The sequence below is a fragment of the Corvus kubaryi genome, unplaced genomic scaffold (genome assembly GCF_017639235.1).
Source record: "Corvus kubaryi isolate FWS band 111438036 unplaced genomic scaffold, C.kubaryi_AGA036_p1.0 37266, whole genome shotgun sequence".
Classification (NCBI taxonomy): domain Eukaryota; kingdom Metazoa; phylum Chordata; class Aves; order Passeriformes; family Corvidae; genus Corvus; species Corvus kubaryi.
Window position 1 is genome coordinate 9196897 of NW_024581081.1, and position 25702 is coordinate 9222598.

Below are 25702 nucleotides of genomic sequence, written 5' to 3' on the forward strand. Positions count from 1 at the left end.
GTAGTTGTACACCAGCAATCCAACCAGGAATGCAGTGATACCACTGGCTGAGTGTGAAATTATTAATGGAGGTATTCTGAGTTTATTATTATTTGGTCATCATGATGTTCTGGATAGTCCAGATAAGCTACATGATAATAGACTCGTGTCTGCTTTGCTCCAAACCCTCGATTACGCGCCATTTGTAGTTCTGGCTTTTAATGGTAACCTAACCTTACCTGTAGTTGTGACACCTGTAGGACCATACAGTGGCATTCAGTTTTGTTGGGGACTATTAAACATAGGTCTGCTCTATCATCGTGACGACTGTCTTGCTGTTTCTGCCATGCTTCTGGCTTTTTCCAGCAACATTCTTTTGACACTCTGAAAGTGAATCAGAGTCCATCCTCTAACAGTTGCTGGAAGCATGCAAGGCTGTAAACGGCTGCCAAGCAGATACTAGAAGGGAAACTACAGCATTTATCAGCCCTGAGAGCCTATTTCTAAGCATAAACTACTCATGGTGACAAGTTATAGCTGTTGTGTAGGGAAAACTTCACATAGGCTGGTACACAGCAAGTGAAACAATAGTTGCTTCTGGCTCTAGGATTCACAGAGCTGTAAATGCCATGTGGTGAGTGTAGCTGCAGGGCCTGTCTGTGTGGACTCAGTTGTCCAACATAGGAGTTACTCAGCAGTAGTATTTCAGTTTCTACTTAATCTTTGCTTCCCTAGCCTTTTGTAGATAAGTTGGCATTTTCCACTTAAAATTCAGTGTTTGATACAAAAGGCAGTCACACATCTCAGGGTTTGTTTTTTGTTAAGTGCTGGAATGAATAATGAATTGAAGGCAGAACAAAAAAGAATAACAGATCATTAGTAAGAGTGAAGCTGAGCATAGCAGTGTGATTTCTGGTTTTGTAAGTCTATTCTACAAAAACTTAGCACAGTGGTTTAGAAATACAGTTTTTGCTAATATACCATTTTTATGCCAGTTTCTCCAGCAAAGTAATACTCGCTGTTTTAGACCTGTATCAGCAGACTATGCAAAAATCAAGACATCACTGTGAGAGCTTTAAAAATATATGTTTCTAATTAACATGTGCTGACAATTTGCTGCTGATTTCAGTGGGGGTGGGATTTAATTCCAGACATATGATTTTCACCATGCCTCAACCAAAAATTTGATTAAATTTGCAATTTTCCTAACAAATAAATTAGCAAAAAATGAGTAATATTTTAATTTCCTCTTTCAGGCAAAGAGCAGACCTTGCTTCAGAAGGATTATGAGTCTGCCTCTCTGACAGAAGTCCGTGCCATGTTAAGGAAACATGAAGCTTTTGAGAGCGATTTGGCTGCTCACCAGGACAGGGTGGAACAGATCGCTGCCATTGCCCAGGAGCTGAAGTATGTTCCATTTAAAGGCTTGCAGCTGCTGACATTTAACTTTGCGATAAACTCTTTCCAATGAATTTGATAGTGTCATAGGTACCAACGTAGGAATTCCAGACATAGCTTCATAAGTATATTATCTGAGCTGGTCACTGAGACCTTTCCCTCATCCCCCCCTTACCCCCAACCAAATATAGATATTCAACTGACCAAAATTATTTGAAAACAAACATTTTCAACTTGACTTCACAGTAATCTTTTAGCATTAACTCTACCCATTGTGGGTTGATGGGAATCCTGGAGGTGTTTATTTCTCAGTTCATGGTCTGCTGAGAGGTACTGGCTATGAGTTGTTTAACTTAGAAAATATTTTCATTTACACAAATTACAGATCAAGTATCTTCACAAGTATATTGGTCCTTTCGAAAGGCTTCACATCCCTATATTATCTCCATAATAGTGGGTAATGCACTGACTTTCCTGCAGATTTAATTGTCTCTAATATGCTTATTTTCACAACTTCTTGATATTATATTTGGAAGTGCCCTTGTCTTCATTTTACAGAAGGGACAGTGGGGCATATGGAAACTAAGTAACTTGCTCAGGGTTGCACAAGGAATCAAGCACACACAAGGCTCTCCTATAGGAGAGGTAGAGTTTTCATCCACAGTTCCATCAATTTAGCCACTGACACTTGCTCAGCCAGCATACTATGCCCAGAGAAAACACAGCCAAAGCTGAGAACTGCTCTGCAACACATTTAGGCTACATCTGTGTTGTTGACATCAGCTGCATAGGTCAGCAATGTGAAGAGTCAAGGCTCTGGACTGACCCCTTATGGCAGCAAAGTCCTGAGTGTTGTTCAAGTTAGTCTGGCTAAACTCTGTCCCTGTTGGTGGAGCTTGCTTTTGTTTGTGGGAAGGTTGTTAATTCACCTGTGTGAAGCACAGTTCTGTGAGCTCTGCCTGCATTGATAGGACTGTAGCATTACGTACCTGTTTGGGTAAAGCCATCTTGGTGTTAACACCAAGGTAAGCACATTTGATTTTATCACCTTATGCCGTTAATTGCAGAGGCTTTGTGCTGTAAATCAGTGGTGCCACTCCTGGTCTTGGCAGTTTGGCACTCACTGTATAAATCTGTAAAGCCAACAGGAGCAAATGTGTAGTAGTGGTTGAAACAGCAGCCAAGATCAAAATTCTCAGATTCCTGCCCTTGGCTTCAGCTCTCCAAGTTTCAGTTTCTCACCTTGAACAGGCAGAACAGTTACTGCTCAGAAATCAAGTCTTAGAAACATGCCCTTTTGTCACTTTGTGAAGGACCATGACTCATGAACAGCTCCATATTCATTAATGATTTAAAAATCAGAGACTTGTCTAAAAATGTAGTTCATACCTGATAGTAGCATCACTTACAGGAATTGTGTAATTCAAATGGATTGAAAAGAAAAAGCCCATCTTCAAGATAATTTAAAGAAAGAAAAGTAAATCACAGTGGGCAGAGTAAGTACTGTGTTTTGGTTAATGTGAAAGAAATCTGAAAAATTACAGAGAATGGAGGCTGCCCTGAATATGTGAGCTTATGAAACACCTCCTAGCATGCCTTGATCTCTGTGGAATTATTTCATAGAATGGCTCGAGTTGAAATGGACCTTAATGACCATTTAGTTCCAAGACCCTTACCATGGACAAGGACATCTTCCACTAGATAACGTTCAAAGACCCATACAACCTCGCCTTGAACACCTCCAGGGATCCACAGCTTCTCTGGGCAACTTGTTCCAGTGCCTTAGCACCCTCACAGTAAAGAATTTCTGCCTAATATCCAGTCTAAACCTGCCCTCTTGCTGTTTAAAGCCATTCCCCCTTGTCCTCATTAAAAGTCCCTCTCCAGCTCTCTTTTAAGTCCCCTTTAGGCACTGGAAGGCTGCTATAAGGTCTCCCCAAAACCTCCTCTTCTATAGGCTGGGCAGCCCCAAGTCTCTCAGCCTGTCTTCCTGGGACAGATGCTCCACCCCTCTGATCATCTTTGTGTCCCTTCTCTGGACCCACTCCAACAGGTCCATGTCTTTTGTGGAGGCCCCAGAGCTGGCTGCAGGGTTCCAGGTGGGGTATCACCAGAGCAGAGCAGAGGGGCAGAATCCCCTCCCTGGCCCTGCTGGCCACGCTGCTTTGGATGCAGCCCAGGACACGTTTGGCTTTTTGGGCTGCAAGTGCACATTGCTGCGTCATATTTAGCTTCTTGTCAACCAACATCCTCAAGTCCTTCCCCCCAGGGCTGCTCTCAATCCATTCTCTACCCAGCCTGTATTTCTGCTTGGGATTGCCCCTGAGATTTGCTTCTCTTTATACTAAAGAAAGTTTCTGTAACACCTAATCATTGCTAATTCAGATTCAGCTTTATGAATTATGTGAAAGTTTGGGAATGTAGTATACACAGCACAGCATCTGCTTACCAGTGTTTTGAACCCTCTGTCCTTTACCTCTGGTGACGTCAATGAACACGGTATCCTGTCTATTTTGGGATTGTCTCTTCACAGTTGTTTCAGTAATTTGCTGTGTGAAGTTAAACAAGTTATTTGTGGCCTGGGCTGCGAAGGTGCTGAAAGCTGATTGCATTTAGAGATGCTCTAATTTGACTTCTCTGCTTCTCCATACAATGGGGCTATCAGTGCCTGATTTTCACTGTGACTTTGTAGCTCAGTTAGGCTTAATGCCCATGGAGAATACTGAATGAAAGGTCATAAAGGTCACGTTTTATCACTGGCTGCAAGCAAATGGACACCTTCTGTCTAAATACTGATTTTAATTATATGTAATTCCTCGCACAATAAAACTATGGAGGAAAATGCTAATTTCTTTCTTAATCCATATTTTTAAAGAAGGATCAATGTCTGAATGCTAAGAAATGTGCACCTGATACAAAACCTGTTGAAGTCCATGTGGGTATTTCTTTCTTGATTTTTGCTTATTTGTTTGGTTGGTGGGTTGGTTGGTTTTTTTCTCATCACTGGAGCAGGCCCTTACAGAAACCATCATCATCTGTGTCTACATTCCAAGTCAGTCCACCTCCATGTTTTGTTTTAGTCAATCTCTTGGATGCCTAATGTTGCAAATTTCAAAAGAGAACTGTTGCTGTATGACCTTGAACTCTACTAGTTACAGTTTCCTGTCTGATCTGGTATTTTCTGCTGCAGCAGCTCAGTCCACTTTGTGCTTAAGGTTAAAGTTGCTACAAGCTTGTTGATTGTTGCTATTTAGATAGAGGATTTATGTTGGTATGCAAGCAGGTGATTCCAGCCAGGATGCTGCTATAAGATTGTTGTGTTCCCAGCCTGTATAGACTTAGATATTCTTTGGCAAAGAGGCATGACAGGGCTTGGATAGGGCTTTATACAAAGCTGAAGGGGGACAGGCATTTCTAAATACAGATTTGCCATTTATGACATAACAAATGCTAACTTGAGTGAGCTGTACTATGAAAACCCATATTAATTTATGATCTTATGAGCTCATTTCAATGTTTCCAATCATCAAGGCAAAATTTTTGTAATGTAATTTCTTGTATATCCATCACTTCTAATGTACTGATTTCCAGCCAAGGAGACCATTATCTGTAACACTGATTTGAGAGTCATCTTGATTCTGGAGACCTGGGTTCAAACTGTGCTTACATGCATGGTTAACATGAACCTTGTTCTGAAGCACTGCTAAAACATGTTGCTCAGCAGGTTATTTTTGTGGCACTATCACTGTTCCTAAAGTGAACTCATACTTAAGTGCTTCTCTGGATCAGGTCAAAATGTCAGTAAATTTTAAATTTTGGACAGATAAGATTGAATTACTTGTAAGATCAATAGCGATAACTTAATAATTTTAAATTCCAAAGGCTGTAGGTTTCAAATGGCCAAACAAATAGAAAGAGTGTTATCTTAGAAGGTCTGTAACACAGGAGAAGCTGTATTTCATGCAATGCAAAGCACAAATTTTAACAAAATGTAAATCTAGTCTCTTCAATGTTGGGGAAGATACAAAAATTAATAGGACAGGGAATGTAAGCCTGTGCTCTATTTCCAAGTAGTTAATATTTGATGAGTTATTACTTCTTCTGCTCCTGCTTTGAGCAGAAAAATGTTCTTTGATACCTACAATACACTTACTTGAAGTAAACAACAGCAGGCCCAGAAAGGTAGTGGAGCTACATTGTTTAGTGCCACTTGGTAAACTAACTTAGGATTTTTGACCCACGGGTGCCCTTTTAAAAAGTTGTTTTGATATTATTCTTCTACGTATTTGTCCACAGCATATATACCTGGAAGGAACAGGATAGTAGAGATCTTACGGGGAATGATGGAATCTCCCTGGCAGAGCTTGTGGAGGAGGGTGGCATATCACCTTCCAGCACTTTGACCACAGCTGGTACAATCAGTCCCTCACTTTCATGGAAGGACACCTGCCCTTACTCTAATTGACAAAAGGAGATAAGTGGTCCATTGAAGCAAAAATAAAATTTGCTCACTCAGGAACAAAATCTAATAATCTTAATATGCTATAATGAAAAAAACCCCAATTTTCAGCCAAAAACTCATAACAGCAAAATAAATCTCAGCCTGTTTCATCCAAGACTCTATGCTCCTGACTTAAAATTTCTTAGCAGATAGGTGGCTTTTGTTGCGTCCCTTGAAGGCTAATGAAAGGGCTTCCAAGAAGTTCCTTAACTTTTGAGTTAAGGAACCCTTGTACAGTATGACTTGCTGGCAGCTTTCTCCTTACATACAAGAGTTTACTTTCACAATTTTGGGTTGTTTTTGTTATTTTTAAAAATGGTTAGGAGAATTGGATTAGAGAATACCTAGGCAAACTTGACATCTACAAGTCCATGGGCTCTGATGGGCTGCATCCATGAGTGCTAAAAGAACTGTAGGATACCATAGTGATGCTGCTCACAATCATCTTTGAAAGGCCAAGGCAGTCAGGAGAGGTGCCTGAGGACTGGAAAAAAGCAAATGTCACCCCAGTCTTCACAAAGCGTAAGAAGGAGAACTCAGGGAACTACCAGCCAGTAGTTCCAGCATCATCTCAATCCCTGGAAAAGTGATGGAGTGTCTGATTCTGGAGGCCATCTCAAGCCACAGGGAAGACGAGAAGGTGATCAGGAGTAGTCAGGTAAATCACACTTGACCAACCTAATTGCCTTCTAGTGTGAAACAACTACCTGTATAGTTGAGGGAAGAGCAGAGGATATTGTCTACCTCGATTTCAGCTAGGCTTTCAACGCTGTCTCTCCCAGCATCTTCACAGGCAAAGTCAGGAAGCGTGAGCTGGATGAGTGGACAGAGAGGTGGATTCAGAACTGGCTGAATGGCAGATCCCAGAGGATCGTACCCAGTGCACATGGTCAAGTTGGAGGCCTGTCACTTGTGGTGTCCCCCAAGGTTCAGTGCTGGGCCCAGTGTTGCTCACCTTGTTCATCAATGACTCAGATGGAGGGGTAGATGCCTCCTCAGCAGGTTCACTGACAACACGAAGCAGGGAGGAGGGACCAATACCCCAGAGGAGCTGTGCAGCCCTTCAGAATGACCTTGACAGGTTGGAGAGATGGGCAGAGAAGAACTGGCTGAAATTCAACAAAGGCATGTGCAGGGTCCTGCACCTGGGGAGGAATAACCCCTGCACCAGCACTCCCCAGGCTGCAGGCTGAGCTGCTGGAAAGCAGCTCTGTGGAGAAGGACCTGGGGATCCTGGTGGACAACAAGCTGTCCAAGAGCCAGCAGTGCTCTCGTGGCCAAGAAGGACTGGGATGCGTTAGGAAGAGCATTCCCAGCAGCTCAAGGGAGCTGATCCTGCCCCTCTACTCAGCCCTGGTAAGGTCACATCTGGAGTGCTGTGTGCAGTCCTGGGCTCCTCAGTACAAGAGAGACATGGAACTCCTGCAGCAGGTCCAGCAGAGGGATACAGAGATGATGAGGGGACTAGAACATCTCTCTTATGAGGAAAGGCTGAGGGAGCCGGGCCTGTTCAGCCTCAAGAAGAGATGACTGAGAAGGGACCTCATCAATGTCTATCAGTATCTAAAGAGAGGGTGCCAAGAAGATGGAGCCAGGCTCTTCTCAGTGGGGCCGAGCAATAGGACAAGAGGCAATGGGCAGAAACTGATGCACAGGAAATTCCATCTGAATATGAGGAAGAACTTCTTTACTGTGAGGGTGACTGAGCAGTGGAGCAGATTGTCTGGCGAGGTTGTGGAGTCTTGCTCACTGGAGATATTTGAGAACTGCCTGGCCTCAATCCTGTGCCATGTGCTCTAGGATGACCCTGCTTGAGAAGGGAGGTTGGACCAGATGACCTGTGGTCCCTTCCAACCTGACCTACTCTGTGATTCTGTGATTTTGTGATTCTGTTATGGTATTTTTTTTTTCACCTGTTTTACCGTTCTTCACTTTCAACACTTTCAATTGATTGCAGCACATCTGAAGCTTCTTTTAAACAGAATGCTTCTCATACTTCTCAGGTTTATCCCAAACCAGATTGCTCTGACTGGGCTTAGAAGAGGAAACATGAATACTGCCCCTGGCCTACAGAGCTTCTGGCTTCCGGCCTCTGGCTTCACAGAGGAAAGCTGCCTCTTCTCATTTTGTTCTCTGATTCTCTGTGTTACTGGCAGTGTGATCTGTACATTCCTCTTGCCAATTGCCTAGAGAAGAATGCTCAAAAAAGGGGGAATAAATTCTATCTGCATTTACTGTCTTGTTCAAGCCTCAAAGTAAATCTCAGATTCATATTGCCACGTGTCATGTATTTACAGTCTCTGCAACGTTTAGTACTGGGCAGAGTGTTCTCGAGGAGAAGCCAAGAGCTAAACTCAGTGGATGGTAATACACCAATAAAAGTGAGTTTCCAAAGTGTCAAGCACAGGTACTATGGATGGCTATCATCTGCCACTGAGATCGAAAGTTCAGTTTGAAGCAGACTCCGTGCAGAATCTCAGGACAGAGCCTTAAAAATTTATTCCAGTCTCAGGCAGAATAGTAAATTGCTTCCTGTCAGGATAATATCAGCCTATGAAGCAGGTGAAAAAGCAATGGTAACTGCTATCCTTTGTGAATGCACTGATTCATGCTGGTGGCATATGTGGGTCTGGAGATCCCTGTTCTCTGAACCAGCCAGTTCTGGGTTGTAGATCTGTGAGGAGCTCCTGGAGAGGAAGACAAAAATTGTTCTCTGAGCCCCAGATCTGGGCAGCCGCTATTAGTATTGCCAGGCTTGTGAGAGGTTATGCTTTGAATCCAACCTGATGTATCTTTCTCAGTTACATAATTTCAAAGCATATAAGGAAAGGATCATTGGATTATTCAAAACAAAATGGATATTTCAGGCCAATTAATTTAACACCAATCTTGGCAAACCTGATAAAGACCAAGACTGAAGCATTCTGGCCATCAGGGGTCGAATTGCTTGTGTCACAGGAATAGCTAAGACAAAGATACTTGGACACCTTAATTGTCTTTAGTACCTGGATGTCAGTTGATTTTTCTCAGAGCAGAGGAGATTGATGCTGTTCCCGTGCTGTGCTTCTCAAACTGCTGAATGCCTAAACACAATGTCCATACTGCAACACTTGCTTACCTTCGGAGAAATATTGCAAAAAAGAGGGGAAGAATTGTTGAGGGCCAGTGGAAGTGTGGACAGTGCAACTGCTCCTGTCTTTCAAAAAGTCACACAGATTTTTGTCTTTGCTCTTTCTTAGTGAACTGGACTACCATGATGCTGCAAGTGTCAATGATAGATGTCAAAAGATATGTGACCAATGGGACAGCCTGGGAACACTCACTCAGAAAAGGAGAGAGGCACTGGAGGTAAACCATGTAACAAGGATCAGCAGCTCAGCTGAGGCAGGGAGAGGGAAATGAACCATTTATTTCAGATCTGGAAATGTTGCCACTGAGCATCCACTTTGGAATCCAAATAGCAATAAACCCTTTCCTCAGACCTCCATTTCATTTTGGTGTGGTTACTTTTGCAAACAGACTGAATTGCTCAGAGTAGACTTGACAGTACTGAGCTCCCAGGGATAGTTCTAAAGCAGCAACAAATGGCATGTGGTTTGTAGCACCTCTCTGTGGGAATCCGATGTCCAGCAAGGCTAAAAAAAGCTGTTGGTTAGTTGCCTTTTCATACTAGCCTGAATTTGCAGTCTTGCATACTTGTCTGTCCAGCAGTAGGTTAATTTTTGGTAGGGAGTATTCCAAAGCACTGAGATACTTTGCAAAGCCTTGTTCCTTAGGAAAAGAGGAAGTCACACACATAAATGCCAAGGTGGGAAATATATGTGTAATTCTTCCTTTTTGTACTTACAAGAAATTACTAAATCAAAATTATCAGATTTTAATTCACTTTCAGTTAGGTCCCAATAACAAAAATACTTAAAATATCAGTAGTTATACTTCAAAGGCATACACCCACCCCTTTTAATGTGTTGGATATGAGAGTACTTTTACTGCAATTAGACCAAATGCCTTGAGTGAGAATCCTTAAAGCAGGTGGTGAAATCAATCAGTGCAATCAAATGATTTTAAAAAGATGAGGCATGACTTTGTATATGGGTGGGTATGTGCATGGAGCTAGATCTTGCCCTAATAACCAAAGAATGCACTTTTCCCAACCTGTACAGAGGACAGAGAAATTGCTCGAAACAATTGATCAGCTTCACCTGGAGTTTGCCAAAAGAGCTGCTCCTTTCAACAACTGGATGGAAGGTGCTATGGAAGACCTACAGGACATGTTTATTGTTCATAGCATAGAGGAAATTCAGGTAAATGGTTATCTGGGGGTTTTTTGGATTAAAGTCATAGGGAAAACAAGAAAGGAAGATTTTCCTCCTGGGAAAGTAGAATACATATAAGAAACCCCCCAATATCTGTCTTAATGTTTGCTTTGTGATAGGCCATGTCTATTCTGTTGCAACTAGGTTTCTTTGTTGGTATGAAAGCATATTCCAGAGATTGTGGAAAAAGTGATGGTCCTGATAAAACCAATGAGGGCTGTTACATGAATGTATCTAAATGTACTATTTCCTGTATCTATACCCAGTAGCCAGAATGTTTGAGAGCCTGAGAGAGGAGCTGTGCTTATTTACAGCAGATCTTCCAGATGTTGGATGAAATGTTAAAGTTTTCATGCTTTCCCTCTCTGTTTCTGATTTTAGAGTTTAATCTCTGCACATGATCAATTTAAAGCTACTTTGCCAGAGGCAGATGGTGAACGACAGGCCATCCTATCAATCCAGAATGAAGTTGAAAAAGTCATCCAGAGTTACAGCATGAGAATAAGTGCAACCAATCCTTACAGCACTGTTACAGTTGAAGAGATTCGTAGCAAGTGGGAAAAGGTAATGTATTGCTAAATTGCTAAATACGAAAAGGACACTGTAACACAGTATTCCAGTTTAGAAATACTGAGAATATTCAGAGAACTTTACAATAAATCTCTAAATTATTCTAGATCATCAGATGGCAGAATGAATTTCTACAGTACCTTATGATCTCCCATATGTTTGCCAGGCCTGCTTCAAAATATCCTTTGCTCCCGTCATGCAATATTACCTGTGTCCTCTTTGGCTTTCTGCCAGGGCAAGAGAAGCATGTGTTGAGGCTAGTGCAGAGCTGGTGCCTGGCCAGAGGTGCTGTTAAAAGAACAGAAAATGATTGTATTCTTTCTCTTAGTATAAAGAGTAATTTTTTGTGTTTCTTCTACCCAGATGCTGCTTTTCAAAAATGTATAAAATCAGCATCTTTGGGGCCATTAATATTTCTTTCCAATTAGATTAAAATTGGCATTAGCAGCTGAAAAGTACTGGGAAGGGATTAAAGAGAGGCTCCTAAAGCAATCACACCAACTTCGTTTCATTAGGAACCAAGACAGATAAAAAGCTACAGGTAAATGATTGTGTAAAATGTAGAATTAGAAAAACTTAACGTGGACAAAAACACACCCTCAATGGGTTATAATAACCAAGCAGTAATGACTCAGGTTAGAATCTCCCTGGCCAATTCAGAAGGGTAAGCCAAACAAAAGCATTTGCAATGAATTAGAGACCTTCAGATGTGCATGATGGGCAGAACATATCTCATGTTATCCTACTGTACGGATGTGCTCAAATAAAATGTTTTGCACTGACTGTTCTTAGAACAATTACTTAGAGATTGAAAAATCATCTTTGTTTTTCAAAAGGAAAACAAAGCAACTGCTCTTAGAGCAGTTAAAGTGAAATAATTGTCTCGAATCCAGACAGAGGTGAGAATTTCTTCTCTCTGCATGTCAGTCTCTCTGGTCAAGCTGCCCAAGGCCATGTTACAAATTTCTTATGTTAGCATGGAAGTTGTAACTAAAATAGTGATCATTCTGGCTTGTCCTTCTGATATTGGCCTTCAGACCAATAATGAAAATTAGCAGCTGTAGACTTATTTGTTCCATTTGTTTTTAAACTATTCAGCTGTGCCTACTCACCTTTAGTGCTTTCCCACTGTAACAGGTGAAGCAGCTGGTGCCTCAGAGGGATCAATCCTTGCAGGAGGAATTAGCCCGCCAGCACGCCAACGAGCGCCTGCGCCGCCAGTTTGCTGCTCAGGCCAATGTCATTGGGCCATGGATCCAGACCAAGATGGAGGTGAGTGCACATGTTCCTCATGCAGAAGCTGAGGAACAAAGTGATTTATAATTTTTTTATCTCTACTTTATATACAGGGCAACAGCAAAATCGATGACAGTTCACCAGCTGTTTGATCCTAAACTATTTAGCACCTGTTAAGATTGTTCTTGAAACTGTGGGACCTTGTACAAGTGGTACCTTGATGGTGACTAGGAGATTCAGCTTTGAAAAATCAATCACTAAACAATTACTGTTTAACTTCTGCTTTTTGTAGAAAAGATACCAGGTTCACTGGGGTTTCAATACTAATTCCAGATATAAATGTGACACGTTTCTTTTGAAATGTGTTTTCTAAAGTAAAATTTCTCATCTCCACTGTATGAAGGTTTTATTACTACTGCTTCTTAGTATAAAAATACAACATATTTATGTGAACATTGGTCCAATTAGCACATCTGAAGCTTAAATTCTGTGGGACTGGGGGGTGTCTTTGTTTCTTTTGACAGGAAATCGCCCGCAGTTCTATTGAAATGACAGGGCCTTTGGAGGACCAGATGAATCAGCTGAAGCAATATGAGCAAAATATCATTAATTATAAACACAATATTGACAAACTGGAAGGAGATCATCAGCTTATACAAGAAGCCCTGGTGTTTGACAATAAGCACACCAACTATACCATGGAGGTATTGTACTTATTTTGTATTTATTAGTTTATTCTGTCCTCTTGTGCTGTGTCAGTACCTTCCTGGATTTAAAGAGACTGCCACAGAAGATGGAATTCGGCAAGCTTTCTGATAATCTCATAAGACTTGTTTAATTTCCATTTATTTTCACTTTTAGTGAAGAAGTACCCATTTAGAAACCAGCTTCGTATTTTTCTGAAGGCCATTTGTATTTTTAGTGATCCTTGGTCATGATACAGAGTTAGTGGTATGGCAAAAAGTATCACATAAATATTTCGAGCTGATTTTTTTCTTACTGTACTTTTTGTACTCTAAAAAGAATACATTTGATTCTGTAATAACTCGGTATTTTCTCTCTCATAGCACATCCGTGTTGGATGGGAGCTCCTACTTACCACCATTGCTCGAACTATCAATGAGGTTGAGACTCAGATCCTCACAAGAGATGCCAAGGGTATCACCCAGGAACAAATGAATGACTTCAGAGCATCGTTCAATCATTTTGACAGGGTACAGTACTCCTGCTTTTTCTCAACTAGCAATATTTATTCTGCCCAGAAGCAAGGTTCTTCTCATTCCAAACGTAAGCCTTTTAAAAAACCTGCAAATGCAGTAGCAATGGACTCTTTTTAAAAGAGAAGAAAAGATCAGTTAAGGAAGAATTTACAGCCTCATAAAGTCATAGGATGGCTTGGGTTGTAAGGGACTTTAAAGGTCATCCAGTTCCACTCTCCCCACCCTGGGCAGGGTTGCGATCCACTAGATCACATTGCTCAGGGCCCTAGTCTAGTAGCATTGTACACATAAATTAAAGATGAATTTTTGCTTTTTAAATGTAATGCAGAATTATAGCTCTGCTAATATGGTTTAGTATTTTTTCAAATAATAAGCAGAACTGCATAAATCTGTGTGTTTTGGAAAATAACATGGCCCTTTATTTTAAGACAGTACAGCATGTTCTAAGTACTTGCTGTTGCTTCCAAGTCATTACATTCAGCTGTAATCTGTATTACAGAGGCTTTTTTCCCCTTTGAATCACAACTTGTCTCCCTAGAAATATATTTGTAGGGAATATAGTTGGGAATTTACTGTCCAGGAATATCCTTTGTTTTGCTGGCTGTATGTGGGAAATAAGAGGCTGTTACATTTTTTAGTTATCTAAATATGGATGAATAAAAAAGTAGGAAGGAAAACACTACTGTGAAGAAACTTCACTCACTTCTGTGAGTTATTCAGTATTCATGGCCAGAGTGTTACAAAGATAACTATTTATAGACACAATAGCAAAATATATGCAGATGGGGATCTGACATTTGCAGTTGGAGATCAATGTGAACATGAGTTAGTTCTGATGGCTCTGTGCTCACACGGACCCACCTCTAAAACCAAGTTCACAGTTCAAATACTGAAAAAGTTTAACATAATGCAGCACCAGTCTGTTGGGTCAGCTCCTTCAAATCATTTCAGGCTACAGCAAAATGCCACTTTCTTTTCACTGTTTGTCCAGCTATACTCAAATTGGTTGCACTTGCACTCGATGTGGATTGGATGCTGACAGTCACAGTTTACTAAATCTTCTTTAGAATACCCCTTACTGTTTAGGAGGAAGACCAGAATTGTCAAACCTCTGTTTTCTGAAGAAACACACAAGCATAGGGAAGTTTAGCTACACAGGAACTAGGAACGTGTTTTATGGAAAAATCCTAATGTGATTCTAGTATAGCATAATTCTTTTTTGTATTTTCTAAGGAAGCAGAGGATAACATCACAAAAGTGAGATATATTTCCTGGGATGGAAGGAAGTAGCACACCAAATGGCTTTCCCAATGCACTGGAGCAGATAATTGAGCAATTAAAGCTATTAAAAGCAGACAGACTACCAGGCCTGGATAAATTACATGCCTGTATTTGAGAGATCTCTCTAAGGGAAACCAGGGACTTCGCCCAAAGATTTGACAGCTCTCTAAAGATGAGGAAGCAAGGTGACTGAATCCAAGTATATGTTATACAGGATGGCCATTTCTGGCATCCCTGTACCTTTGTAGTGCATAGGTGAGTTCTCTGGCATGCTCGCTGGTGCCTCAGACTGCCTGAAGGGAGAAGCTAAATCCTACACCAACCAGCCCTACTGTTATGGATTTTAGGCTTTGCAGATGCAGTAAAACATTGAGATAACAAGGCATAAAACAGAACAAGGCCTTAGGAAAGGTTGTATGACCTGGAAGAAGGTGGTTGTGTCACACAGCTGCCAGCACACTGGAGATGGGCTGCAACAATAATGTGTAACAAAAACTGCGTCCCAGCTCCTAGATTCTTACCTATCCCTGACTGTCTCCTTTCCTCAGGCTATAATGGTTCATGGCTTCAGGCTGTGTCCCTTCTGCCCTGGCTCCTGTTGCAGGAAGCCTGAGTGGCCAGGTCAGAAGCAGAAGGAGACAGGTGCTTCATCTATCATACATCCTCATCTGCTTCTATGGCCTCAACAACCTGGGCCTGGTCTGCAAGTTTAGTTGTAGACCTTGCCTTTCCCCATGACAGATACAATCCAATGGCTTAAAAAAAGAGGTTTGGAAGGATCACATAAGGGAAGGACCATTTTGCAAATGCCCTCTTTAGTATATTTGCCTAAGAATCAGACATGGGAAACTGATCTAGGAGGAGTTTTGCACTGACAGAGTGTAACAAATATTTTCTGTAGCATAATGCAAGTTAAAGAAAAGAAGGTGGTAAGATCTAAACCCACTCAACCATCAAGCCAAGTTTTATGCAGGGAACAGATAGTAGAAACACTGATAAAAGAGAAGTTTATAAGGATTAAATTACACTGTTACTTAATAGATAGATGCAACTCAATTTACACAGGCTAAAAGGAGACTTTGAACAAACATGTTGGAGAAAGACAGGCTTGTTTTTCATTTTTCTATCTTTCCTATATCCTTGCACTCTCAAATATTTAGTGTTGGTGAATAAAGGAAACCCAGGGTGATTTAGAGTTATTTCAGTGTACCTAAAATAATGGAGACTTTATATTTATTCATCTTTAGATAGAGAAGGCAGTAATGGATTCTTCTATGGTTTTGATTTCCTTAAATAGAAATGAAGATAAAACTGGATTATCTGAACATAAGCACTACCATGAAAAATACTGTCTTCTTCATGTCAGATGGAATTAACAGTATATGTAAAAATTTTGTGGCACTTAGCAGCATTTCTAAATGCCTGATGTAGTTTAAAAATACACTGGAAGGATTGGACTGCTGTTCACAATGATGAATAGCCAGAAAGGATCCCAAAAATTAATACTGTCACTGACAAGGAGGCTTTAAATACACAACAGAATAATTTATGCATGGTATAGCTCTGATTTGTGTGGCATTTCTCCCATTTAAGACATTTCTTAATGTCTGACGGTGGGTGTTGAGGAGGTCAGCAAAGTACTAATATGCAGAGTAGCTCCCTTCCTGATTTTAAACTATGTATTTTGGTATACATAAATCTAACAACTCTTTTTAGAGTGCTTCTAGAAACAACTTCCTTTGCTTATGAATCTGAAAAAGGAACCCCTATCTTCCTCCCTGGGAAAAATATATTAAAAAATTCTTGCAGTGCATGTGAGAATTACAAGGGCAGGAAGAGTTGTGTTTCTTTCAGTGCATCCCCCAGCAGAGATGTGCTGGCACAGAAAGCTTTACAAATCATCCTTGAAAAGGCAAGTGGCAAACATGCTCTCTTCCTTGGGTCATGAGGTAACCTTCTTGGCTCCTGTGTTCCCAACAGGCATGTACATGTGTTGGTGCCCCCGGCGGTTATTCCTGAGGGTGCTGCTGCTTACCCTTGCTTACCACTGCTGCCCTACTTCTAGCTGGAGACTGAGACTGAAGGCACAGTCTAGTTGTAGGGATAAATATAAATCTTTAGCAATGCTGCTATATTTCCTTCCTTAATGTGACTGTATGGAGAAAAAAAGAGAAAGTGGGACACAATGTCTGAATCACAGAAGCAGTTTAGAAGTGTTCAAAATGGTGCATAGCTGAATAATGGTATGCAGCCAAATTAGGATACCATACAGATAGGTTGTCAGTCACTGGTTTTGACATCTTTTTATGCAGGGATTCCTTTTTCAGATTCAGTATCTTTAGTAAATTCTAAATAAGATTGCAAAGTATGTGATAAAATATCTGCAGCTGCTCTGCCTGTACTATCTTAATGGCTGTTAACACATTCTACTATTGATTTTTCTGCAAACTACAGATTTCAAGTAGGAGCTCTGCATGCAGAAAAATAGCATCATGCCACCCTATATTTTGCTAACAGAAAAACAACAGCTCCCTATTAAAGGAATCGTGTGTTCAGGCTTATGCAGGTCGATTAGCATTCAGGAAAATTAAGGACATATTTAAGAATGGATTAGTTTGACTCAGAAGTTCGCTTGTTTTTTAAGGTCACATATAAATCACAAGGACGAGGAAAAAGATTTCTGGGGACTAATAATGAAACATTAAGGGGATTTTAGTGTTTTGCTTTGTATTGGCAGAAAAAGATGAACAAGGCAAAGTTATTTATATGTGTTAAAAGATTAATTTCAGCTCCTAATGTTGGTCTGCAAACAACAAAAATAAATATCAAGAACCATTTCCAATTACAAAAGCCTTCACATGGGCTTGATCTATGCCTTAATTGCAAAATGCCACTGAATTCGATGAAACTGATATACTGCAAGGCAAAGATGCCTTTTTAGGCAGCATATGATGAAGATTTGAAAATTTCACTACAAGAATGTGAAAACCTGCTATAGCACTTGGCACTACTACTTGGACCCTCACTAGGGAGTCCCACTTAACCATATGACTGTTCTGAGCTCCAGCACAACCACTGCACTTCTCTCCTATAGAAAGTGGTTTCTTGGAAGATGTGCCAGCCTCTCACTCCCGTCTGCCCTTCACTGCTTCAGCTCCTGCTGCTGTGTGTGCCTGGCTGGGGAGCTCCTGCACGCACTGCCCGCTCACCCCACATGTAGTGGGGTGGTAGCTGATGATCCCCTACCAACACCTGCTAGAGGAGATGGAGGGGCAGGATTTGGCTCTTAGCTCCCATTTTTATATAATTTCGTTTGCAGTCACACAGAAGTATCTTTGCCTTTAGAAATAAGGTAAAATGAACTGACTTCACCCCTGGTGGGACCTGCCATAGCCTGTCTCCAGGACAGTTTTTGAAAGTTTCAAACCAGCCTAGATTAACATTTTGAGAATGATAAAATAAGCCATTTTGAATGCTTCGTAACAGGAATTATCATATAAAATGGAAATATTAAAGGATAAAAACTTTACTGTGATTATGGCTTTTAACTAAATGCTGCTCCAGATTTTTAACTTTGCTTTTTTACTGTTCATTGACTTCCCACTGTTATTTTTCATCTTTCCTGTATGGGGCTGGTGGATGTTGATGCACACGGAGTCAATAACAGCATGATATTTTAAAAATGCATGGTGTTATTAACTTACTAAAGCACTACTTTATCCTATTAGTATATTAAATAAGCCCAGTGCATTTGTTAAAACTCCTATAATTTTACCTATGCATAGCTATATAAAAAATTTCAAAAATAAATTATTCATCTAGCAGGCAAATATGTAGCAGACAGAAAACCTTGGATCATCTCCAAACTGTCTGTAAAATCAATACAGGTAATAATTTTTCATCTTGGAATATTACCTTAATTGTATTTATGTTAACTCACTCTACAGTACCCCTCTGATAGGACACATTTTCTATGAACAGGAAGAAGAAGACAATCCAGTCTGTTTTTAAGAGTTAGCGTGAACTTCTTCACCTGCAAAATAGAAAAAAACCCCAATGTTCCAGTGTGATGTGGTGTTACTAGGAACCATTTAACCTGGAATTCAATGGCACTTTTTTAAAATCAGTTTTCAAAGCAAAACCTGACTGTATATATTGTTAAAGAAGACAGATAACTGAAAATATGTTGTCTATTACAAATTTATTTTGTACTTATCTCTTTTGAGATATGCTTATTATGTTAAGTAATATTACCAGATCAAGAATGGCGTTAACAGTAATTGAGTGGGGAAAACATGTTTTGCCCAGGTTCAATGATATTTTTATTGCATCACATACACTGCATGACAACAGGAAAAAGAAGGAAGCAAGTAGCAGTTCATAGAATGAAATCTGCCTTGTCAGCAAAGGGGTTAAAAAAAAAAAAAAAAAGATGGAAGGAAGCAGAGTTTTAGCTCTGTAGTTGAAGGGAGGACTAAGAAAAAGCCTAAAGCATGAAACTGCAAAATCCGCACGCTCTTTAGGTAATTCATTGCATATGTTGACATTACATTTCCATGAAATTCTGTAAGAATATGATTATTAATTTGAGAGTAGAATGTTCTTTACTAACCAACTAACCTGACCTGTGACTTTTCTTTCTTTCCTTTCCCCTTCCCAAATGCATGACCTGTGATGGGATGTTAGGACGAATCTGACAATCTACAGTCTGATGAATTTAAAGCCTGCCTCATCAGTCTAGGACAGGTTGGAAATGACCTGCAGGTAGAGGAAACTGAAATAATTCTGTTTTCAGATGTAACAATAGCCAAAAAGATTGCATGTTTAAACTCCAGTCTGTTGGTCAAAATGCTTTGAAAAGATCCTGCCTCTGGGAAGACAACTGGATTAGATGGACTGTCAGCATCCCTTTGAGCTGTATTTTTCTTTGCATTTTTCAAAGATGTTTCAGTTTGTTTGTTTTACTTGGTTTGAGATATTTTATTTGGACACTACTAGATACCTAGGAGAGCTCCTATGCTTCTTGCACTTAGACTTGTGTCAGTTTTCCTTTCCTCAGACTCAATACAAGTTCTCTTATGCTTTCTCCTAATACAGGATGACACAATTCTCTCAAAGCCACTGCAATGTATCACAGCACAGAGGAAACATTTATTCACCTTCTTACTTTCATGCAATTTAATGTTTACTCAGCTTTGAGTCCAGAATATTGCAGATATATTATTGCCTGGAAAATGACCAACCTCATTTCATATAAGGTCTTCAACTGATCTAAGTCTTGCAGGTCTCATCCTTTAAGTCAGTATGCACATCTCTACTGTAGTCAGGGTCTTGACAGCCTGCAGTCAAAAGGAAAATCCCTGTACTTATATCCCATATTTCAGCAGACTGCTCTCATAATGTATCTCCCTTGACCTTGGAATGAAATATTTGGCTGTTTTTCACAGTACTTTTAGCTGCTAGAGATTCCATGCAGAACGTTTTAGAGACATTTCATATCAGGGAGGCAGCTTGAGCATCCTCTGAATTTGACTAGTTTAGTAACAAACTTTTCTCCTTGCTCTTCTCTTTGTCTTCTCTGGTCGTGTTCTCTGTATTCTTGTCCCATTCACCTCCTCTTCTCCCTTATCGCTCCCCTGACCTTTCCTGATGTTACTTTTTGTGGTCAAAATGTCTCTCTCCTGTGTGTAATATGTTAGTTACTTCTTCCTCTTTTAAAATTGATGATGATTCTGGTGACCTGATCGGGGAACATCAAATGAATACTGTTCATGCACTGAATCCAATATGCCAATGGTCCAAACTCGTCATCTCTCTGGAAATTACCTTGGATTCTTCAAACCCTCCCTTCTGTATTCCTTGCGTTGTTTTGTTCAATAGAGGAAGAATGGATTGATGGACCATGATGATTTCAGAGCTTGCTTAATTTCAATGGGTTATGATTTGGTATGAGCTTTAAGAAACAATGTCAACTGATTCTGCTCACAGCTAAAACATTAACCACAGCAATGCTAAAGTTTATCTAAATAGAGAGAATACTAATGTCATTTACACTAGAGATAGTACTTTGGTTTTTCTATAATTTCAAATTATTAAAAGGGAAGTTAAAAATAAAGCTAGACACTTGAAAACCATATTCTATGGTCCACTGCATTGCTCTTTGAATTAAGGAAACTTTAAAGTTGAAATTAACAATTATTAAATGAATGTTTTTTTTAATTTATCCTTTTCTACCTGCATGATTGAAGAATTAGTTTGATACTGTTTAATTTTCATAAACTTGCTTTGGGGGTTGCATTTTCCTTGCTTCAATTATTTATTCTAAAAATTTCTTCCAAAATTCACCTTTTTAATGGAAAAGAAAGGGATTATCCTTAGTTAAGCTGTCCTGTATTTGGCATAAATTGTTTCCCTTCTTAGTTCAGTGAGTCTGCAATTACACTGCTTGTTGGGCTATTGTTTCACTTCCCTGCGTAATGCCTAAATTACAATGGTTTTAGGATGAGATGGAAAAAGAAGTGTTAAATTAAAGCAAGTTAAACAGGTGTTGTGGGAGGGTGGGAGGGAGAGAAGATGGAGACAGTTAATTGAAAGGTACATATTATGTATTTAGGACAAAGGATACACTTTAAAAAGCACAGTCCTTTTTACAGAAGTGGGGTGGACATTTCAGATGCAGATTTCATTGGCTCTGATGTTGATGTTCCTGAGTCAGGAAGATGCTTTAAAAGCTCTGTAACCAGTGGTTCCGACTGGTTCATGAGAGGCTTGGGCAGTTGGAGATTGGTACTATGGTGACCATTTTCTTTGTTTTGGATTCTGTGAAAGGGTGAAGCTGAGTTTGCCCGAATCATGTCTCTGGTTGACCCCAATGGGCAAGGAACCGTCACTTTCCAGTCCTTCATTGACTTCATGACCAGAGAAACGGCAGACACAGACACGGCTGAGCAAGTGATAGCTTCCTTCAGAATCCTTGCTTCAGATAAGGTCAGTTGCCGCGCTGCTGGCTGTAAGGATTCAATCACTCTCCTGTTTAGCCCTTCTTATTACAAGCCTTTTATTAACAGTGAAGCTTTGCAGTTTGTCAGACTTCAGAGAAAGCGTTTGCCTTTTCTTCTTGTTTGGAACCAAGACTCTTACCTGAAATGGGTTCAGAATACAAGGCTTTGTCTGTGTATCCTCCTATCACAGAAAGCCAACATAAAGTTAGACATCTTAGACAATACTTAGATGGCTGGTCTGTTTAATGGATATATTGGACATCAGGTTATTTCCACACCACAGCCTTGATTAGTGGGGAACTCATTCTACCTTTCATGCTGTTGTCTGGATATTTCAATGCAAAGTTTGGCCCTCTGGAACATAGCCTAGGTCAGGTACACAAGACTACACCTTGTCGTGAGCCATGTTGTGACTGGACAGCTCACTCAACAGGGTGATGCAATGTGGTGTACCCCTATCCTAGCAGGAGCAGCAGGAGGAGGCCTCCTCTAGTTACTGGGATTGTAGAGGAAGCTCCTGGATTTGGCATAATTTCGCCCCCACTGCCAGATGCACTTGTGAGTGAGTGGTGTATGAAGATAAAAGGTAGTATAATGGCAACACAAGAGCTTCTGGAGGAGTCAGGACTATAAACTGTGCTGCCACAAAACCACTCCTGTGCTGTGGAGAGAGATCACAGCAGTACAGGTCTATTTGCCCAAGATCGCTCTATGGATTTTCTCATTCCAGCTGCTTGTATTGATTTTGTGATCTCAGTTAATGTGGTCCACATTTTAAATTCCAGACGTATTCTCAGTAGCAATTCATGTGGAATATGGTCTTAGGAAAAAATGGTTTTCATTAGATTGCTATTTTAAGCAATGTCAAGTCTGTTAACAGAGGGTATCCCTCATGTCATAAATGCAAACCATTAAGAACAAGAATGCATCTTTCTTTACACATATATTAGAACCTTGAAACTAACAGGAACTACCTGCATCTGTCCTGTCACTGCAGAAGGGGCAGTAGTGCACTGCAGAGATACTGACTATCCAGAGATAAGCTGTATCTGTAGCAGTCTGCCTATGGCTGCACAGTGCTTGGTAGATAACATACAGAGTTACATATCCTGAGACTGCATTTTGACCTAATCAGTTTGTTGGTGGAATTGTCCCCTTCAACTCATAATTTGTGACAGATTTTACTGAGGAAAATATTTGGTCTCAGAAAAATAGGCAGGATGTCTGGATTTATTAGTCACAGCTACAGAAAATATTTTGTGTTTTTGAAGAACACATACTGAATTTGTCAATCCTTTTCCCCCTCCCAGCCTTATATCCTGGCAGATGAGTTGCGTCGAGAGCTGCCTCCTGAACAGGCTCAGTACTGCATCAAGAGAATGCCTCCATACACCGGCCCGGGGTCTGTTCCCGGGGCTCTGGATTACACCTCTTTTTCATCAGCACTGTATGGAGAGAGTGACCTCTGATTCTGTAATTGGCCGTATTCATGGTAGACACTAAAAATACCCACCTTATTGCCCAGATTGCTTCTCAAAAGCTTTGACAAGCTGATTTAAAAACAAGTTTTACAAATACAGTAGGTACCGTCTGTGTAAAGTGCTAGTAACTGAAGTAACTGGTGTATATTAAAGTGTGCGGCACGCTAGATACCTGCCTTGTTGGTTTTAGGTTGTCTGTCCTATGCAATGCTAGAAAATCTATTAAAAAAATTGCAAGATACTAACTTTGAAAATATACATTCAGAAAATAGAATGTAAAGCCTAAAAACATTGAAACTCGTGAAATACTTCTCCATTTTTGAAATGTTTCAATGCCATATGCGCTTCTTTTACAATGTTCATAAAACTATGTTAGAAGTCATGCTTTATTCTTTCATAGAGCAATATTTCCTCTCATGATTTCTGATTTTGTATGCTTCTATTGGTGGAATTTAATAAAATACTAAAACGCAGATTTTCAGGGAAGAAATGTAACAACCACATAAATGACTTAATTACAAAAATAATCCAGAATGCTATGCTTATTGTCACAAAGAGTTGTAATATAAGGGGGAAAGCTGACTAAAGTGCAGGTTTAGAGTTCTGTAAGCAGTTCTTTTCTTTTAGGCCTTTAACTTTTACAGCTGAGGGAATACAACTTTTATAATCAGAAATAATAAGGAAGTTAATTACATGTAAACTGTTTTGTTATGAAAGCCTCATTCTTGTCTATGTTGGCCAGTCTTTGTTTCTCAGTATAATAACGCATTATTGTATGTATTAGTGGACAACATTCACCTCTATCCTGCATAAAGCAAACTCCCATCTGAGCAAATGTAGTATGGTTGTCTTGCAGCTTTAACTGTTCAGTGCTCAAAATTCAGTTTGTCTTGACTTCTACTGCGTCGCAGGCGGTTCTGTCTGTACCCTGCTCCTGTGCACTAGACATTTACTGTTTTTTTCCATCTTGAGAAATGATAAGAGAATACAAGCAGTACCTTTTTTACTTGAATCCTACCGACACTGAGGAAATGCAATGTAATCAAACAAAACTATTTACAAATGGTGAAGCGAGCTGTGCAGCCCAGTGCTATTAAAGCAATGATGTGCCTATTAAATAAAGTCTGCTTTTCAAAACCTTATGAGACTGTGTCATTGGCAATCCAGTGGCTCCCTCTAAGAACTGGAAACATTTCTGAACATCAAAGGAGTTTTCAGGTGCCAAAAGTTCAAACTACGTCACACATTTCAATACATTGTGTTTGCATGAACAACAGTCTCTGTGTGCTGGAGGGACAGGTCTGGTTTCATGAAGAGAGATGGAGCTCAGAATGAATTGAAGAGTTTCCATTTAGGTCACCTGAGCACAGATGTCCATAGCTTGTTAGACTCCAAGCTTAGATTTATTTCAGTGAGACTTAGGCACTACTGCTTTTGAGGACATTGGCCTTAACTTTTCTGTATCTTTCTTTTTCCTCATGTGTAAAAAAGCAGATGTTAAGTATGCAGTGATGCTTTTGCTGGCCTTTGTCTGGAAATTTATGGATGGCAAGCATTAAAAATCTGTATGTGATTTCAATCCTAAAGCAGGCACCCTGCAGGTAAAGGTGTGTGGAGTGGGAGCAATTTAAAAACAATCCCAGAGGAGACCGGCAATGACGAAATACCTCTTCCTTCTCCACCTTGTGTACAAAGGCCAGCAGAGGACTTGCTAGGGCTAGGATCACATCTCCTACAGTGCATGTGCAGCCTTTCACTCAGCCAGAAGCTGCTACTGCCACTGCTGATAATGACATGGTGCAGTGCCATCTCCTTCTGTGATGACAGTGCCTGTACAAGCTAAGTCAGGAAGCTCTGCCTTAAAGCAATACCATTTCCAGCTAAATGACTGCTGGTCAGGCTGAATTCTATTAAAAAATAAATCTGTAGATCTCTCATTGTCACAGTTTAATGCAACTGGAAGAATAAAACATTGAACTTCTGAATGTGGCACAAAAGCAAAATGTCAGTGCTATAGGCAGGACTATGCAAAAAAAATGGCACAAAGACAGTTTATATCTGACACCTCTGTCAGGTGTTGTTCATGTTCTCTATCCACTGATTTTTATTTTGTGATATTATTCCTGTTTTTGATAGTATGAAAGGGACTTCTAAACTCCTCCTTTAGCTGTGCTCTGTTGATCAAAGGATGTGAGAGATAATGTTATCAGCAGCAAGAGAAAAAAACTTTTGCAAAGTAATTTTTCCAATCTTATATCAGGTTTCTAATTTCTAAAGTAGAATGAACAGAACCAGTAGCTGAGAGCTGCAGGAATTAATTATCCATTCACACTTGCCTAAAAATGTTATACCACAATTATTACTTTAATATGTCTTTCATGTAAAATGAAGAGGTATCATAAAATGATTTCTCCCAGCATCAATGTAAGTAAACTGTGTTATTTTACTCTAAAGAGGGTAATCCTCAAGGTCCTTTAAAATATTCTGTGATCACATTCAGGGGCTATGGGTTTTACAGAGAGATTTTCTTTTCCTCTAAGGCTCTGTTTTTAGTAGGTGGCATTTATATATTTCTGCAGGATCACTTTTCACGCTGGGAATCAATGCAGCAACATTTTCTGTCCATGCAATTCTGGCAGCAAACTAGTTTTACTATAAAAAAAGTACAGTAACTGAGTCAAGGGTAATGAATGTGCCAATCACAGGGGCCAAATCAAGG

General features: G+C 40.1%; 1 protein-coding gene across 8 annotated transcripts in view; it reads left to right on the forward strand.

Annotated features, from left to right (window-relative positions):
* Positions 1–24125, forward strand: part of ACTN2 (actinin alpha 2) — a 69530-nt gene extending 45405 nt beyond the window's left edge. For 3 of the 8 annotated variants that reach the window (XM_042025309.1, XM_042025308.1, XM_042025307.1), the window contains exons 12-21: positions 1236–1386; positions 9118–9226; positions 10042–10182; positions 10576–10758; positions 11902–12036; positions 12525–12704; positions 13068–13214; positions 19188–19265; positions 21330–21488; positions 22813–24125. In XM_042025309.1, the coding sequence (XP_041881243.1) occupies positions 1236–1386; positions 9118–9226; positions 10042–10182; positions 10576–10758; positions 11902–12036; positions 12525–12704; positions 13068–13214; positions 19188–19265; positions 21330–21488; positions 22813–22971 (1442 nt within the window). In that variant the 3' untranslated portion in view covers positions 22972–24125. Of the gene's footprint in view, positions 1–1235; positions 1387–9117; positions 9227–10041; positions 10183–10575; positions 10759–11901; positions 12037–12524; positions 12705–13067; positions 13215–19187; positions 19266–20381; positions 20448–21329; positions 21489–22812 lie in introns of all 8 variants that reach the window. The other 5 variants (XM_042025312.1, XM_042025311.1, XM_042025310.1 and 2 more) reach the window with 3 other exon arrangements.
* Positions 24126–25702: the final 1577 nt, after the last annotated feature.